A 19,261-nucleotide genomic window follows, 5' to 3' on the forward strand; every position below is an offset into this window, starting at 1 on the left:
GAAGTATATTAATAGGGTATAAAATTTTGCAGAAGAAGTGAATAGGGTGCTTATTTTTTCCTCACAATACAAGAATCAGGCATTGGCTAGAGAAAAAGAAGGAAATACTGTTTCAGACAATACATAATTAAGAAGCGGAAGATCCTGTCCAAGAAAGCACAAAGTGAAAAACATTAAAAATTATTTTTCCAGTTCCTCTGTGGAGGGCAGGCTCATGGATGCTGTCAGACACGCAGGGTGGCTGCGGGGTCAGAGGGCCCGGCTGCAGGGGGTTATTTATTTGTTCCCGTGTTGGGCCAGGCTGGCCGGCTCTCGGGGCAGGCACTGGGTACCAGCAAAGACCGCCCGGCCTCTCCCGGCAGCACCTGTTACACAGCCGAGCGCTCCTGGCTCCCGAGACATCGCTCGGGCCTTCTGTCCCGGGGAGCGTCGTGAGGGGTGAGGGCGATGGGAAGGATGGGCTGGCTCTGGAAACTGCCCCCCGCCTCTTCCCGCAGCACTTCCCTGCTCCAGTCCCGCAGTGCGGCGGCGGAGGGCGCACGATGCGCGGAGTCCCACAGAAAGCCGCCCGCCCGTCAGCCAGCAGTGACCCCAACGCCGCGCCCTCCTTCCCCAGCCGCCATCTTGGGGCCGGGCGGAAGAACTACGGCTCCCAGCGTGCTAGGCGGCGCGGCGCCATCTTGCCGGCGGCAGCGCGGGCGGGGGGCGGCGGCGCCGGGACATGGCGCTGTTCCCGGCCTTCGCCGGGGCCGCCCAGCCAGGGGAGCCCCCCGCCGGCAGCTCCGAGGGCTCCTCGAGAGGTAAAGTCCTGGGAGAACCATCTTTCCCTTAACAGCTCCCCAGCGGCCCCCGGCACACGCCGCCGGCCGTGCAGCGGCGGCGGGGGCGGGGCTGCCGCCGGGCCCGGGCCCATCGCCCCCAGAGGCTGCGGAGCGCGGCACGGGGGCTTTGGCTTTGTCGTGGTTTTGTTATTTTCTTTTTCTTTTTTTTTTTTTTTTTCTTTTTTTCGCCACTAGCTATGGATATCGTGAAAAGTGGTTTTTTAACTCCTTGCTCATTAAGCCGAATCATAGTTGGAAAGGACTTTTTTGGAAGGTCCCAAGTGAGATTATGTTTCATTGTATCACATTGACTGTTGTAGTTGATGTCTAGAGAGTAATACTTTCAATAAAATAAATAATAATATTAAAGTAAATAACAATTTCTGGTGTAAAGCCAAGCGGTGAAGTAGATACTAAGTTTATTTATTCTGCTGAACAGGATTTGAACTAACCCTTGCTTTTGCTTGCCACCCTTAAATCTTCCCATTCCCTGGACACGACAGCAAAGGGAAACCAAGGAATTATTTCCCTAGGCTCCATTTCTTTAGTGTCTGGTCCAGTCAGTATGGTGCATTAGCTTCTTGTTCTAGCCAGTTCTGCATTACCCCGATGGCCTAGCAGTGGCTGATACTCTGCCTGTACGGAGATGTTCTAGCTGCATTCAGGATCCTTTCTGGTAATGACATTTGGTGTAGGGAGTAGTGGACATAATAAGATCCCAAACTACAGTTTGTAGGACTAGAGGAGCTGCTCTGTCAGGCAGAGATACAGTAAAATTTTCTGGTAATAAGACTTTGGTTATATTTTAAAACTTCAGGAATTTAGCCTTTAGGTTTGTTACAGTAGTCTATGTTGCTTCAGGCCACCTTCCACTGTCTGGAAGATCAGATTATACAGAAAAAGGTGTAAGACTGACTTTTGGATCCAGATTTCAGTTGTTAGCGCTACTTATGACTTACATGTTGATATACTGGAAGCTTTTTGTGTGAGAATTATTGACAAACCTGGAACATAATTTGTTTGGTTTATGTTTTAATAAATATTGTATTTTGTTGTTGACAACGACATTTTAATGTGAGTTGTAAAAATTAAATATTAACTCAGAACCCCATTTATGGCAGTGTATATCAAATTTCACACATTCAGCTTGTGAGAACTTGAGAACTTGACAGGCATCTGTCTCTCTGATAGATGGTTCTCTGCTCAGAGCTGATGTGAAGCCAAAGTGCATCATAATACAGAGATCCCAGAGTATTTTGATTTTAATGTTATGTAAAACTAAGGTGCTTTTAGCAGACATTTAGGACTGTTTCATAGATTTACTGTAAAAGCTGAAGTAATAATATATATATATTGGTCATATTTCATGCAGCTAACCGTTCTGTCTCATACTTTTAAAAACTTTCCTAAACCATTTCTGAAGTGGAAGTGCTGTCTGAAACAGAAACAGAAGCGGTGCTTATGCTTCCTATGCTGCTCAATTGCTGAGTTGCAGCAGCCTCTAGAGTGCTGCAATTTCTATATGCTTCGATATAATTATGTTGTCAAGCTTAATTAGTGTTTGGTGGAAGGTAAATTGTGAATTTATGTGTAGCCATGAAGAGAGCAGTAACCCTGCTGACATTAGTAAGCATTATTTGCATCTGAACTATGCTGTAGGTCAGACAATGCAGTGAATTTTGCTGAAAGCAGATTTTCAGGATTCTGAGAGGCAACAAAAGAGTTCGTGTAACTCTTAAAAATTGTCTCTGTCAACATGCACTGTAAATTCTTAATTTTTCTTTCTGCTTGAGAAGGTATAAAGAGAATGTCATTGGATTGCTACTGCTGTTGCTCATAAGCATGTAATAAGTACATGCATATTATTTAAATATAGGTCTTTTATATCTGCTCTGCAAAAATGATAAACTTCTTAGACATTCCCCAAGAAAAAAGCCCAACCAGTGAAGAGATAGTATTTAAAAGTTTGGAATGCATTGTGATGTTTGAAATGCTTGCATCCAGCTAGCTGAACACTTGAGATTATTTACAAGCAGTTTGAACTTGAATGTTGCATAATGGCAAAAATTGCTCATTTCTTTCTGAGTATTAGGTGAGTTTGGTTAAATTCTTCAGAAGATACTGTACTTGGAGAATTCTGAGCTCCCTGCTGTAGCCACAGAGGTGCATTGACTGTGCCACAGTCTTGGTTCTCACACAGTGATTCTTCAGTGCATTAAAGATGCAGTTTGATCTTACTGGCTCAGGTAGAACCAAGCTGCAGGCACAGGCTGGGAATGGTGCATGGTGGTGTCCTGCAGAATATTGGTTGGGCTGCTCATGGGGAGTGCTTTGGTCTGGACACTGCCATGAATTGTGGATTCTCCCGTGCACAGAGCTGGAGGCTCAAGAGCCAGGGAGGTGATCACTCCTCATGGGGCCTTTCATAATGGGGATGGGCTCCTGGGAAACACAAACTGGAGCTTTGCTTTGTTTTATGTATTTCTTGATGTGTTTAACTTAGGTTAACAGACTGTTTTGCAGCCTACTCTGCTTTAAATCCTTTTGTGGATGACAGCTCAGGGACATGAGGCAGGAGAAAGCTTTTCATACCAAATTCTGTTTCTGAAAGAAATACTTTAAAAGGAGGAGAGGTATATGGCTTGACAGACAGTGAGTTCTTGCTGATTAAGGAGTAGAGGTCAGTGTAGTCAAGAGCACAAAGACAAGAGTGTGACAGGAAGAACACTGAGGCAAAGGTGATGGTAAAGAGCATGGAGGAGAGGCAGGGAGACCAGATTTGTTCCTCATGTTGTCGCTGTCGTTGTGGCCCTGCAGAGACTGCTGTTAAGTTCTGTATTTACACAAAATAATTTTTGTTGTTTAATAGCTAAGAAATCTCACGTGCTTAAAGGAATTTTAGATATGAAAATGCTGTGAAAATCATTATTAAACTTTTAATATCAGTAAAATTGTGACAAAAAGTTTCCCCTCCCATGTTCTGTCCATGTTTGATCTTATCTGGTTACTTAGATGCAGAATGCTTAGTGCTGACTAGTGTATCCCAATTAGCATCAAATAGCTTTCTTTCACACTGTTGAAAGGTCTAATCATATTTCAGTGGTTAGAGAACTGACAATCCAGTGCCATGTTTTGGCCATGTACAAAACACTTGAGTATTCTTATCAATGATGCATGTGCCTATCAATAAAACTGTGTTAAGAATATTTTCCACACAGTCAGTAAAGTACACTTTTGTTAGTTTGTGTAAGCTTTATCACATTAATTAACTATACATTTTGTTTAATTATACTTTTCTGTAATCTTTAAATTTTATTTTTAAAATGTGTAACTATTTCTATTATATATTGTATATAGAAATTAGTGTATAATTGATATATAGTAGTAAATATATTATGATACAGTAAATAATCTTATACATATATAACAAATTTATACAGTCTATAAATATATAAAGTTAGAACCTTTAAATCATAAAAATGAATGTTGGATAGATTCTTTTTTATGTATAGCACTGTGTATTAAACATGGAATCTGCTTTCAGTTTGAGCTAAATGGCAATTTCATTGAGTGCTTTCCAATAGGCTCAGTTATTGCACATGACAGTGACATTTACTGTGACTTTAACTGTCTGCTGACTAGATTAACCCCACCTTAAAAAGAACAGCAAGATAATTTGTATTGATCTCACACTTTTTTTACCTACAGAGTTAGACTGGCTTAGTAACCCAAGCTTCTCTGCAGAAGATGCACTATTGCTGCACCAGCGCTCCACAGAAGTTGCCAATCTCATTCCTGAAAAATCACCATTAATAAGGTAGAATGTGCTTCAATGTCTTTTGAAATAGCCTCTTTCTTTTGTCCTGCTTATCTTTTGTTATATGAGACCAAATTCAGAAGCTAAAAGCTGCTTCTCATTCTCTTGTTCAGTATTTTAAAATGCCTGAATGTGTAAAAGAATGAATAATGCTTCCATGTCTTTTAACTTAAAATCATGAGAAATTGTATGTATGCAATTACATTCCTATTTTCTTTTTCTCAGAGCTGCATTTAAATGATTGTTATTTTGAAATGGAGAGGGAACTGAGCAATCATCATTCTTCATTAGCTTTTGAATGTCTAAAGTGACCCTTGAAATAATGTAAAGATTAAGCATCATCTTTATGCTTTCTCTGGGGAAACCAGAGCAATCAGCCATTTCACAGTTTTTTACTTTTTGAAAAACAGCTGCTGATGTGAACTAGTGAAATATTACATGTATCAAGCTGAGTGTGGCTGTAGAGCCTGCTGGTCAGCTGAAGTGGGTGATGATATCCTTTTGCAGAAATGAGCTTTAAGCAGCCCCGTTTGCTGAAGAGCTGGTTTTAATGCGTTCACTGGACTGGGTGCCAGTGACACTGTCACTAGCACTCAATAGTGAATGCAGTCAGGTTGTAGCTGTCAAGTTCAAAACCTTTGTCTCTTTTAATTTGATACAAGCTCCCTTGTCTACAATGATTGTTGGAGATCATGATAGAGAATATCTTTATAACCCCAAGCACACCTCAGCACATCTTATTCCATACTTAGTCTTGCATCTACGTGCATTCTGTGTTTGAAATGCAATCAGTGTTTTGTTTATCAGTCATATATTCTGCTGTGTTTCTTCAAATCTTTCTAGGACTTTCATGTCATAAAGCTAAGGATTTTGCAAGTTACCATTAGATAGAATGACATAATAAACCCACCATATTAATTTTATCTTTGAAAGGACTTTGTCAAAAAATAGCGTGCAGAAAAACGTTTGGGTGTTTGTTGTTTGGGGGTTGTTTTGTCTTTTTCTTGGGTACTTGGTTTAATAAAAACGAATTGGTTTCATTTCAGTAAAAACTAATTGCTCTAACCTGGCTGGTGGTTTTGAGAGGGTTTGCTTTGTTTGGTTTGCAGAAATGTGCATGTTTGTGTTAAAGGTCTGCTAATGGTTCTTCTTTGGTGTCTTTTTCTTTAGTGTCCCTAAAGAAATTCTGTCAGGGCTGTTGCTTGAGATGCCTTATTTCTGAAATGCAGTATTTTCTTATATTGATGTATTAGGAATAATGAGAGTTGTCACTCCTTTTTTTCATTGAAAGACTGCAGAAAAAAAGTTTTAAAAGAGCTTGTGCTTTAATTAAGGCTTAGAGAAGACTTCCATTATTCATTTGATTTTTAAGTGTGGGAGTTTTTGTGGTATGTACAGTAATGTACATATGTTTTGCCAAAACTATGTGTCCTTTTTGTGATCTCTCAGTAACTCAGTTGTCTGTTCTACATAGTGTTATTTATTACATTATACTGTATTATATGGTGACATTAGTTCAGTAGTCATCAAAAATTGTTTCTTGATTGGTAGATTTGATTTTTTTAATCTGGAATCTTTGATTTTTTTTATCTGGAATTTGATACTTCTTATTATATAAGTCATAAAAAAACAGGGAAAAAAATTCAGACTTTTTTTCTTTTGCAGGTCACAGTGAAAGATTTCTCAGTCTTTTAACATGACCTAAGTTGTTTAGCAAAGTTAGGAAATTTTATCATTTCGGTTTTCTTTAATTTGACAGTGTTAACAGATGGCTATTTATACAGATCACACATCAAAATGCCTTGACAATTAAAACATTAAGACTTCCTGTCAGTAATTCCAGCAGCTGAAAAATGTAGTTGTGATTTAATGCAGATTTAGCTCACTTTTGCTCTATACTGTTACTGCTACCATCCCTACCAAAAAAATAGAGGGAGAATAAAGGTAAAGAATAAAATGTTCTGAACTTTCTTACAGTGGTAGTCTGTAACAACTGCTTAGCTGTATAGGTATATGTAAATGTATATACTTTTTCCAAGCAGGACTTCTTCCAGATCTGAGTTGTCTGAGGAGAGTGATACAGATGAGAGCCTGAAACAGACAAGTAAGAAAAGGAAAAAGAAAAAGAAAAAGCATCACCACAGTAAGAAGGCAAAGAAGAAAACCAAAGGGGATTCCAGTAGCAGCGAATCAGAAGTGGACACTAAGCACATCAAGGACAGAGGAAGTGGCAAAAGTAGTGAAAAGGAAGCAGCAGCAAAGTATGTAAATATTAACACTATGCAAGGTGTAAATCCATTGTGTTCTTGTGCTTGTCTCTTCAACTGAAATTTTACCATTGGTTGATCATCTTTTTCTAAGCTTTGTTTGACTGAACATGCATTCAAAGCAAGGGAAACAGATTTAGAACCACTTGTTTAATCATATTAAAAAACTGACTAAAATATTCAGTGAGGTGCTGTTGTACAGAGCAAAGCATGGTATGGTGGTTATGAAATAAATTTTTGAAGTCATATAGAGGCTTATGTCCAGTTTTTGTAAGCATCTTGTTTCCTTTCACTGATCTTTTGTGAGGGTTTGGAGAGCGATTGCATTAAACATTCTTAATTATTAATATGTGGCTGGGTTTGCCTTGTAATGTAACTTTCTCCTCACAGAGTTTACATTTCAGTTTTTTTCATTTTAAGACAAAATTTATGATTTTGTACTTCTTTTATATTCATATATTTTGCTTCATACTTTCTACTTGTAATATTTCTACATGAGTATTTGAGCAGTTGAAATTCGGTGTTTTGTTAAGTCTTCTTTGTTAATTCCAGGAGCTCTAAGGGTCTGTGTAATTAGTGGAGTGTTTTTATGGAGCAAGAAAAGAGGCATGTAGTGACTCTCAGGATGTTTGAGTAGCAAAAGAGGTTCTGTGAATGCAGCAAGTATCCAGGTTTGGCATCCCTAGCTGTGCTTTCCTCAGGCTGCTGGGTTTTTAACATTTCAAGGTGGCCCTGTCCAGCTGGCAGTGAGTCACATTCTCCTGGTTGTCACCATGTTTGCTAGTTTGAGCAGCCATTTTGCCTCTCTCTGGTTCCCTGGTTCCTGTGTTTTCTTTGGCATCAGCAGCTCTGGCTCTAATTCCACACTGCAGCTACTCCTGTATAGAGTGAGGGTTTGGTGACATTAAGGAAATGTTGTTACAATTGATGCAGTCTGGGTAGTCTTTGAATTTCCCCCAATTTACTGCTTTTCTCAAGGGGGGATTGCTCAGGAGCTGAAAGCACAGGTTGGTGGGGTGTGTCTGTGCCAAGGTGACATTGTTTCCCTGTGGAGGAGTGGCAGAGGTGCTGCAGGTGTTGTCTGATACCTCTAGCCCGACCTGGCTCCTCCTTTCTGAGAACTTTCATTGGTTTGTGGTGGCTAAGGCTTCCTTGGCTGTGAGGGAGGACAACAAAAATCATTTGGGTGCTGAACCCATTCTGCTCAGTCCCATCATTCATCCATGGAAGGGTGCCTGGGCATGGTTCATAAACTGTTTGCCAGGTTGGGCCAGACAGCCCAGTGCTTTGCCCAAATAAAAGTGTTGAAGTTCTTTCATGGTGTCTTTTTTTACTACTTTCCAGAAATTGTTGATGCTGAGAGAATATTGAATTTTCAAAAGACTGGTTTTGAAACCTGAATCACAAAATTGCTCTGAATGTGAAAAGCATTGTGAAATTTTAGAAAACTTTTCAGAACTCTAAAACTGACATAATTGTACCATGAATTCAGACTGGAAATTCACAGTTATCTAGAGTTCAGAGGCAGGTGGCAATTTCCACTCAAGTTAATTTGTATAACTGTAATCCACAAACCACTTTGATACACACTGTTTTATCAAATGCATGGGTATAATAATTACAGCTAGTAAATCCTCTTACAGATTATCTTATTTTTCTTGATTGTAGCATCTTACCAAGACAAGAGTAAATTTTGAAAGTAGTAGTATGTGGCTTTTGGATTATAGTGTGCCAAGCTATTGATTAAATTGATGGGTTAAATCTGGTTATTACCTTTCATAATCATAAATTCAGTTTTTGGAAGTGCAAGGACTTGCAGTGTTTTGATTTGATGGTACTATTAGTGTATTTCTAATTGTTTTTTTCAAAGTGTGGACTGACTTTGCAGGAGTGGATAATGTACAATGACTTTGAGTAAGTTAAATTACTGTGAACTACAGAAATTTAATGTGTTTTGTGAATGTTTTGGGTTATGTGAATGCTGAATATGTGCAGAAATATTTAGAATATCCTCCTTCTCTTGTGTGCAGCCTAGGTAAGAAAGCATCAGGTGTTGCCAGCAGTCACTCTATTTGGCTTGATGACATCCAGGAGCCCAGAGCAGACGCCTTCCGCATAGACAAGAAACCAGACCCTGCAAACTGGGCCTACAAATCCTTGTATCGAGGGGACATAGCAAGGTATGGAACATTGTTCTCTGTATCCAAACTGTCACAGAGGCACTTGAGTCTGTCTGCAACTTTTTACATAGAAGATGAGAAAAGATAACTGAGTAGCTTATTTCAAAATTTGACTTGGTGTTGAGCCAGTGGCAGGTGATATCCCTGGGGGGTCTGTGCTGCTGCCTGAGGCGTTCTTCATCAGTGACACGGACTGCAGGATCAAGTGCACACTCAGTAAGTTTCACATCTCTAAGCTGAGTAGTGCAGTTGGGATGACATCCAGAGGGACCTGGGCAAGGACCTCGAGATTTAACAGTGGCAAGGTGCTGCGCCTGGGTCAGGGCATCAGCACAGGCTGGGCATGAGCAGATCAGAGCAGCCCTGCCAAGAAGGACTTGGGGGTGCTGGTGGGTGAGAGCAGTGATGGGAGGAAGTGGATGAGGAGCCAGAAATATGCACTGGCAGCCCAGAAAGCCAATTGTATCCTGGGCTGCATCCAAAGCAGTGTGGCCAGCAGGGCAAGGGAGGGGGTTCTGCCCCACTCTGCCCTGGTGACACCCCATCTGAAGTGCTGTATCCAGCTCTGGAGTCCCCAGCACAGGAAGGACATCAGCCTTTTGGAAGGAGTCTGGAGATTGGGCACCAGACTGATTACAGAGAGCTGGAACTGCTCTCCTTTGAGTAAAGGCTGAGAGAATTGGGGTTGTTCAGCCTGGAAAAGAGAAGGCTCCATCCAGTACCTGAAGGGAGCCTACAAGAAAGATGGAGAGGGACTTTTTATACTCTTTACTGAGAGGGTGGTGAGGCATTGGAATAGGCTGCTCAGAGACTTGGATGCCCCATCCCTGGAAGGGTTTGAGGCTGGGTTGGAGGGAGCTTTGAGCAGCCTGATCTAGTGGAGGGTGTCTCTGCCCATGGGGTTGGAATGAGATGCCTGGCATCTGTAAGGCCCCTTCCAACCCAAACCATTCTATAATTCCTGGATAAATGTTTTAAAAGGCAAAAGATTGCATGAAATAATGGGTATAATGTGCATGATTTTCATTGTTCTTAAAAACATTCTCTGTGTAGCAAACTACAGGGCTATCTGGACGTGGCAGCATGGGGCAGATGTATGTTTGTGAGGTCAGAAATCCGAGGTTGTGTTACAAATTGTCTTTGGTCAAGTCTCTTTTTGGTCTCTATGGTTCTGTTTCTGTGTCTGAGAGGAAAGTGAAGGTATTGATTATTTCATACTACATTTGTCAAGAGGTTTACTTGAGTAGTTTGATACCATTGTAAAAAAAAAAAAGCTACAGGTATTTTCTTAGAAAACAGATTTCACCCAGACATTGTACTAAAATGTGTCTGTCCTATGCAATGCTACATTTCAAGTTAGTATAGAAGAAATTGCACATTCAATGTCCTTAGTGAGTTACTGGTGCTGTGATGACCCTTCAGAACATTTCCTTGCAAAAATACAGAAGCAAAGGAGCCTACAGTTGACTCATGCATTATGTATGTACACTTCTTGATTTTCTCAGGAAAATTGTTTACTGTATATACTGTAATACTGTATATAATTATTTGTGGAGGAGGGAGAATTTATGGGTTATATTTTTGTAGCTTTTTATGCCTTTGCAATAAAATTGCCTGGTTACAATTTGTTTCAATTTTCTATCACCTTTGGATTGTCAGCTATTTTCTGAGATGAAAAGTATTATTTTAGTGTTACATGTCACTATATCTGCCACTGAAATTACATTCTTGGTAATATTTGAAGATGATGTTTTCCTGTCTTGATCCATGGGATTATTGTGGCCTTTATGAACATGGCCTTTTTTTTTTCTCTTCACACCCCTCTCCACTTTGGCATATAAAATGGACAGAGGCTTAGGGATGCAGAAGGAAATTGCTGGACTGAACAGCTGGTATCTCATTTTCAGTTTAAAATAGTCTAATCTAAGTAACCCTAAATAGTGTCTGTTGTTCTTCCTCTGGGTTTGTCTGCATGGTTTAAAATGATGAAAAGGAAAAAGGGTTTCTTCTGCTTGAGTATGATATATGTTGTTGAATTCAGAGGAAGTTTAGTGTGATAGTAAAGTGTGATGGCAGTGAAGGAATTTATAAATTGAAGTTTTAAATAGGCAGAAATTTACCAGGTTCCTAAATTTTTGAAGGTATATGCATACATTATTTGGGTTAATTTGAATGAAAGTATTTCTTTCAAAAAGGAGGTATCTTTTCTAATGTGTATTTTAGAAGAGGTTTAATTGTATTTTCCCTTTCAAGGTATAAAAGAAAAGGAGACTCCTGTCTTGGCATAGATGCAAAGAAGCAGTGCATAACCTGGGACAGTTGTGCATCAAAAAGGAAGCAAGCACAGAGTCGGCCTGAGCGCTACTTTACAAAGAACAATGTGAAGATGCTGAACACAGATGGGATTCTTGTCTGTAATAAAAATTCTCCATCTGATCCACCTGCTTTTATACCAGTTTCCCAAGTGGAAACTGATGATTCTTCTGACACAACAGAAGTAAATCCTCTTGGGATTTATGATCCATCAACCACAGTGTGGCTACAAGGAAAAGGGTGCAAGAGTGCAGACAGTGAGTCTGTAAATACACAGCAAACAGTTCAAGAGCCTGGGATAAGCATGAACTCTGTTCTAATGACAAAAGTGGAAGAATATAACAAGAAAGTTAGAGAAAACCCAAGAGATATTAATGCTTGGATGGAATTTATTGCCTTTCAGGTATGTATTCTAATGGACCTTGTTGCTTATTATAAGTAATAAATACATGAACATTATAGTGTAATTTCATTTGTTTAGAATTGTAGATCTTTTCTTGGTGAAGAGTGAACTGTTAACTCATCTTCACAAATGTCAGCATTCTTGTGATTCTAGTGATTGTTCTTCCTAAGGTTGTAATGATGTTTCTTTTTGTTTTAGGATGAATTAATGAGAGGACCTAGCCCTTATGCCAGTACGGGAGAGCAGGAATTAAGGAGAAAATCACTCAAGTTAGTCTTGGAAAAGAAACTGGCCATTTTAGAGAGGGCAATTGAAAGCAATCCAAGTAATGTTGATCTGAAACTTGCCAGGCTGAAGCTGTGCACAGAATTCTGGGAACCACCAGCTGTGATCAAAGAATGGCAGAAGCTAATATTTTTACATCCCAATAATCCAGAGATGTGGAAGAAATACCTTCTGTTCTGTCAAAGTCAGTTCACTACCTTTTCTGTTTCAAAGATCAACAGCCTCTATGGGAAATGTTTGACAACACTGGCAGCTGTGCAGGATGGCAGCATGGTGTCCCACCCTCTGCTGCCTGGCACTGAAGAAGCTATGCTGGGTAAGGCTCTTCCTGCATATTATGGTCAGATTGGCCTTCATAGGAGCTAATGCATTCAGAACAGATTTTCCTGTATTGCATGAAGCTTTTCTTCTCTCCAAAATGCCTGGCATCCTGGTTTCTTAGCTGAGAATTAAAACAGATATTCCAACCAAATATGGATATGGCAGATCCTTCTCTTCCCCAGGACAGTTTATGATACAACATCCATTAAAGTCTAATGTGCTGAGTGGTTTATAGCACAGTGTCAAGACTGGAGGATCACAGCCAACAGCCAGGAGATGTGCTTTTATAAAAGGGAGACTTGTGAAAAAAATAATTATCTCTTGTTTGGAAGTTTTACAATTGATTACTTTAATCCAGAAAAGAAAAGGAACATTACAAGTCTGATGTGAAATTTTGTTGAGAATCCCAGTCTGTAGATGGAGAATTCCAAGCTGTAATACCATGTGATCATGCCTTTTCTATTTCTCCTATGCATACATCTACCACTTTATAATTTATTATATAATTATCCCTGGAAGGAAAATAATTCAGATAGTTGGGATGCTGGAGTGGATTCAGGGAAGAAATGAGTTCATGCTCAGTTCTGGCATGGACTTTAAATTTATTTGGAGCTAAATGATTTATACTATCCAGTTCAGCTTTACTTCTCTACCTTGGCATGTCATTGTGATTATTGTTCTGTGAATACTTTGAGGAGGGGAAAAGATTAGTGTCACCATGTATATTTTTGACTTGATATTTTTTTATTTTAAAATTAATTTTCAATCTAAGAGACTGTTATGGAGGAGTCCATTTTTTTATGTGCATCATAGTCCAAGAAACCTCTTGTTTTTATCCAGTCCTGTAATTCCTGTTGGAGCAATGATATGCAACATCCAGTCTGGGCTAACAGATAGAGATGCTGGGTTATCAAATTGGTTTCAGGTGTTCAGATCTCATGCAGTCTTTGACTGATTCATCTTGGATCAAGCACTGCAAAAGTGCTGCAGAGGAAAAATGCTCTGCTGGCCAGTGCATATTGTACAGCCTGATAGCTTCTAATTGCTTCTACTGTCTCTGATTTCCAATATTTCAGTCACTTTGTACACTAACCAAAATGAATGATTCTCAGGACAAAGGTTTTATTCAGAATCTGGTTTTGGAAACAAGAAGGGTTTTCTTTCATTTTGTTTTCCTGCACATATTTGAAGGTATATGACTCATGAAGCAGATTGTCAACTGCTATGAGGATTTTTTAATAGAGTTCCTTTAGCAAGTTAACCAATATTAGATTGATGTTTTTCTAAATACTTTTTTGCTGGCAATATCCATAGATAGCTAAAAATGAACTCAAATTCATGAATGGAACAGAACAAAAAGTAACTTCTTGTTCTGTCTTAAGCCTCCAGTGATTTGTTTATGAACACTCTCAGGTATTTTATTTTCACTCTTCCGAATTCAAATTACAGGATTAGAAAAATTTCACTGGGAGACTTCTTTGAGATTTCTTCATTTGTGACTCAGCTGTGTAATTCTTGGGCTGAGTTTTAATTGATACTGTACTTATTAGGAAGGTAACCAAATTGTTCATTAAGATAAATATACAGAATATTTCACAGACTTATTATGAGGTGAGTAGCACTGTAGATGTACATTAGGTTTATATCTTCAACCTTTGACCTTTCCTAGGGACAAAATGTAAGAGCTCTGATTTTAAATAGTGGGGGACTGTGCCATCTAGTGTTCAGTTCAGTGTGGAGTACTGTCTGCTTGGAAATAGGTGGGTGGTTTTTTTAAGTATTGAAAAATTTTGAAAAGATAAAGCTGAATTTAAAATGGTAGATCAACCTTTAAATAAATTTTGAGATAACAATTTATAATATTTTAAATTTACTAGGAGCTGCTAATATAAAGCAGATTAATATAAAGTCTTCTTCATTTTTGCTGTGTAAACAGAGTTCTGTTTTTCAAATTATACCTCCTGGTTGGGGAGAAACATCCTTATCTTCTAGGTCAGTTCAGCTGCAGGACTGTCTTAGCATCATGGACTGAATTAAGTATGTATTCATGCTGTTTTCAGTTTTTGCCAAGAAATGCTGATCTTTGCATTTCATCAAACACCTTTTTTTTCCTAATGCAGAAAAATTTACACTGTAATTTATTTTTGGCACCAGTTTGGCAGCAAATCCCAATGAGGCATTTTCTACATTCAGAGTATTTCAATCAAAGTTCATTTCTGAAGCTGGGAGAGTAGGAAGGGACAATTTTTTCAGAATCAGTTTGACACAGTGCCTAAATTAGTTAAAATACTTAGGAAGACTGTATTATAAACTTAATAATTGTTTTTGTTGTTTAAATACCTTCAGAAATCTGAGTCTTTGTCAGCAGGAATAATCATTGACTTTGCAGAAAAAAAATTATTTAATGCCCAATGTATATATTCTGCTGAATTCAGGTTTTTATGTGTCTGATACATATCTAAATTCAGATATAAGGAGTAATTAATTTCCCATGTGCTAAATATAAGATGATGATGATGATGAAGAGCAGTTGCTGCTAACCTGTGTTGTTACATGTGTGTATCTAGACACCTAATATTTGGGTTGTTTCAAACCCTCCAAAGACAGTTTAATGAAGGAACAGTAGCATTTAAAGAACTGTTTTACTGTTCTCCATGCCGTCAGTGATCAAGTCTTTATGGGCTTGGGGTTTTTTTGCAAGTCTGTTATGATTTAAAGCAATTTAAACAGCTTTTATTGTGTTAAGACTGGAGTGTCATTTGGAGGGATTAAGTATCACTGAAATGTCCTTGAGCTGCCTCATAATGGAGGTGTTTATAATACAATACCTGTTACTTCTCCAGCTCTTGTCCAAAATATGGAGAGGAACACTGCGACTTTGCCTCCCTTTTCAAGCTGAGACTGAAGTTTGGTGTGCAGTGGGAGTATGGCAGTGCTTAGACAAATAATGTGTTGAACAGTGAGGGATAGGGCTTTTCCCTACTTTTAAGCAGTAATATATTGACCAGAATACTGACTTCTCTTGAATCAGGTCTTACATACAGAAAACGGAAATGACAATTGGAATGAAAATTCTATATTGCTAATATATTATCAATGCAAATATCTGAGGCAATGCAAAACTGAGGCAAAAAGGATTTTTGTTGTCATCACCTCGTGTGTGCACTGTGATAACACCCAGCATCCTCAAAGAGGGCTGTGACCCACTGGCAGATGTGGGTACAGTGAAGGGCAGAGCATTGTGTCCAACTTTGCACCTGTAAGGACAGTGCCTGTATGGCACGAATAAAAAGCCCTCTCTTTGGCACATTTAAAGTGAGCAGTCCTAAAGCTCATTAAACTGTGACCACTTTGACAAATGAATTTATGCTGGTTACCCTTTATAGTTTGGATTTTGATACTGTTCCAAAACAATTATGTTCTACAGCATGTCGTGTATGTATTTTTATATTTGTGGGCTGTAATAAAACACTTTGCGACAAAATCTGAAGTACTAAAATTTTATCTTCTTTTCTTTACAGCTATATTTATTCAGCAATGCCACTTCCTGAGACAGGCTGGTCATTCTGAGAAAGCAGTGTCTTTGTTTCAGGCTCTGATTGACTTCACCTTCTTTAAACCTGACAGTGTAAAAGATCTGCCAACAAGGGGACAGGTAGCAATTTCCATTTAAATGGGTGTGTGTCTTTATGTATTACAGAAAATGCTGTACCAGAAAAATGCTGATGACTTTTTAAGGCCATAGGGAAATATTTTGGATAACAGCTTACTTAGAGGTTCTTCAAGGTGATGCTTGCATTGAAAACATGCCTGTGTGTCCTCTGGAACTACAGGCCAAATGGCCACTTTTACTTTATATAATAGAAGTGTGATAGCCAGTCATTTCATTTTTTTTTAAATAATTAAAAATGGAAAAAATTGGAGCTAGCTGACCAATGTCTGTGTCTAGCTAGCACTTGCCCTGCTTCTTTTCCCCCAAAATGCTGGTTTTTTGTTACTGGTTATGGAGAGAGCTGATAGGACATAAAATCTTTCAGTTCAGACAGTTTTTGCCAAAGTTTCTTAGGTTCTCTCTTACCTTTTTCCATTAATTTGATGGCTACATTAGGAACACTTCTGTGCTTTCAAGTGCCTTTTATTTGACCCATGAGATTCTGTTCAGCTTGTAATGGTAAATGTTGAAGAACTAAATATCACTTTTTCTCTTAATTTGTTCAGGGGGATGTTGCACATGCACCCCACTAATAATAAGGAAGTTAATATTTAGTTGCCAGTAGCCTCATCCCACTGAACTGTTAGGAATTGTTTCCTTTTTAATGAGTGGTAGAGAGGCCACCATTTAGGCAGCTGGGCTACTGTAGAGGATAAAAATTAAATTTGCTGCAGTTACTTCACTGTCTTCCCAGAAACTCAGACTCCAGTTCTTGCTCTGGTGATTAATACTGTTACCCACAAATGGAGCAATCTTACAGGTTAAAAAATAGTGATGTCTTCTTAAAGAGCTAAAATTTAGAGTTCAGTCATAGCTGTCATGGAGTAATTGCACAGATACATGTAGTTACAGTTCCAGTCGTTTGAAAAACTGCATTTCATTTGTAGTATTGTAAAAATCTTAGAGCAGGATGAAAAGGAGCCTTGATTCAAAAGGACCACGTTTAGGTTGGAAAATGCGGTTCTTGAAAATAGGAAAATGCCACATTTACAGCTGATCACACATTCTGCTGTCATACAGAAGTGTTGACTCAGTCTGGAATTACTTGTTTCTGTACTGTTTTCACAGTTCACTTTCTCACTTGCAGCAGAGAATAAATCCACAAGGAGCAGAATTATATTTTGCAGTTTGCTGTAAGCGTGGAATTTTCTCATGTATCAATGCTTGGTTTTTCTTGGAGTAAATTTTATTGTTAATATTTGTATTAACAGTCACATCTCAATGTCCAAGCCAAGGGCTGGTAAACAGCAGAAGCATTTAATAGGTGAGAGATTGTCATTAGAGCTTAGGATATAAAAGCAGAGGAGGAATTGATGAATCTAGAGATGACTGATTGCATACTGGCAGTGACAAAGTCACCAGGACTAGAACCCTGAACTTCTGGTTCACTGGAAAGTGCCCTGACCTTTTTGGCCATCCTTAAACCTGAAGGATTAAAGTCTTTATGGATATTTTTCCTCTTGTCTTTAGTCTAGTCATATTTATGTGCAACTGTAATATTTTTATTTGACCATAGGTGTGTGATTGAATTATCATTCCATTAGTCAAATTCTTCATGACCCATAGAACTTAGGGAGGAGGGGAGTTTTGGGTTCTGAAAGCCACACCTTAGGGACTTGGGATCTTTATCCTTGAAAGATCTATAAAGGACTGTAGGCACAAAAGTATTTTGCTTTCTTTAAAGCCTGTTGCCTTTTAAAACAATCTTTATTTTCATGAGAAGAGCTGATGACAGTCCTTATGTGCCACAGCTGTAACTGAAATACTCAGTTGTGCCTGCTGAATCTTAAGCAGTATCTAACAAAGTCTTCAGATACAGAAATTGTACCCAGTACATGCTTGTAGGGTCTGGGAAACCTAAGTTGACAGAGATAATGTCTGTACAACAGCAAAAATGATTTTTCTCTATGTTTTGTTTTGGTTGGTCCTGTCAAAAACAATAGGTGGAATTCTTTGAACCCTTTTGGGATAGTGGAGAACCACGAATTGGAGAAAAAGGAGCAAGAGGCTGGAAAGCATGGATGCACCAACAAGAAAAGGGTGGCTGGGTTGTTCTTAAGCCTGGTATGTGTGTTTCAATATGTGTAGTTGTATGTCCATGTGTTCTTCTAAACATTTTGATTAGAATGGTATAATCTGATTCTTGTCATGGTTTTGCATACAAGTTTTAAAAATATTTACTGATATAAAGATAATGTATATCATACTTCACAGGGAATAGCAGGTGCTGAGTGTTCTGGGTATGATATTGTTTATGGAACATTGTTGCCCTTCCTACAGTGAGAATTAGAGGAGAGGGTGGCATATCCTGCACTTCATGTTGGAAAAGCCAGAGATGTGAGTACTTGCTGCAGAGTCACACCCATCACAAGTGAGAGGAAGCTGCTTCCCTTAAGACCCTTTCACCATATTATTAAGGTGAAGTGGGGTTATATTGTTAGATGACAGTTGCTTCAAGGATACCTGGATTCATGATTCTATTTCTAGAGTCACACTTAAGTTTCTCAAGCAAAGGTACAGCTAAAATAGGAGGAAAACATTTCCTTTCTCTTCGTGATGCAGAAATGAAGGAATTGTGTCTTCACTTGGCTGGAGTGCTTCTGGATGAGCAGGGATGCAGAAAACACTCCCTGCTGCTTTGCCTCACCTTGTCTTGTGGTCTGCAGTGCTTCTTTTGATGTCAAGGACTATTTCTCAAGCAGAAACAACTTGCAGGGAAGCAGGAGGCTGGAATGTGTCTGGCCAAAGATGAACTGTCTTTGCTTTTGCTACTCCTGCTGTAGCAACTCTGGTGGAGCAAGTTTGGGTCTGCTTTTAGTAAACAAAGGAACTGAAAGATAATTAAGTGCCTCCCTTGTCCCTGGATTAAGATGGAATTTCCTTGGCCCCTGAGTTCAGCAGTTTTATTTTTGATGGCTCTAGGCATTTTGTTCACAAACTCAGAAGACTCAGTATAGAGAAGAGGACCACTGCCAGTTTTGGGCAGCTCCAGTACATACCAGTGGTTTCCCCCTATGTGTCAACCCCTAAAGTCCAGGTGCAATTTTCAAGTGAGTGTGTTCATTAAAAACTGTCAGGTTTCTTCAAACTTTGATTAGGTTGTGGAAATGCTGTCTTTTTTCATAGAGCTGCTGACTAAAGG

The 19,261-nt window shown here is 39.0% G+C and overlaps 1 protein-coding gene across 1 annotated transcript in view; it reads left to right on the forward strand.

Annotated features, from left to right (window-relative positions):
- Window positions 1-668: 668 nt before the first annotated feature.
- The window catches only part of NRDE2 (NRDE-2, necessary for RNA interference, domain containing), a 28,226-nt gene continuing 9,633 nt past the window's right edge, over window positions 669-19,261 (forward strand). The window contains exons 1-8 of the mRNA XM_064713483.1: window positions 669-800; window positions 4,530-4,638; window positions 6,681-6,899; window positions 8,936-9,085; window positions 11,339-11,801; window positions 12,000-12,402; window positions 15,929-16,062; window positions 18,063-18,183. Coding sequence (XP_064569553.1) covers window positions 722-800; window positions 4,530-4,638; window positions 6,681-6,899; window positions 8,936-9,085; window positions 11,339-11,801; window positions 12,000-12,402; window positions 15,929-16,062; window positions 18,063-18,183 — 1,678 coding nt within the window. The 5' untranslated portion in view covers window positions 669-721. The remainder of the gene's footprint in view (window positions 801-4,529; window positions 4,639-6,680; window positions 6,900-8,935; window positions 9,086-11,338; window positions 11,802-11,999; window positions 12,403-15,928; window positions 16,063-18,062; window positions 18,184-19,261) is intronic.

Source organism: Zonotrichia leucophrys, chromosome 5 (genome assembly GCF_028769735.1).
Source record: "Zonotrichia leucophrys gambelii isolate GWCS_2022_RI chromosome 5, RI_Zleu_2.0, whole genome shotgun sequence".
Lineage (NCBI taxonomy): Eukaryota > Metazoa > Chordata > Aves > Passeriformes > Passerellidae > Zonotrichia > Zonotrichia leucophrys.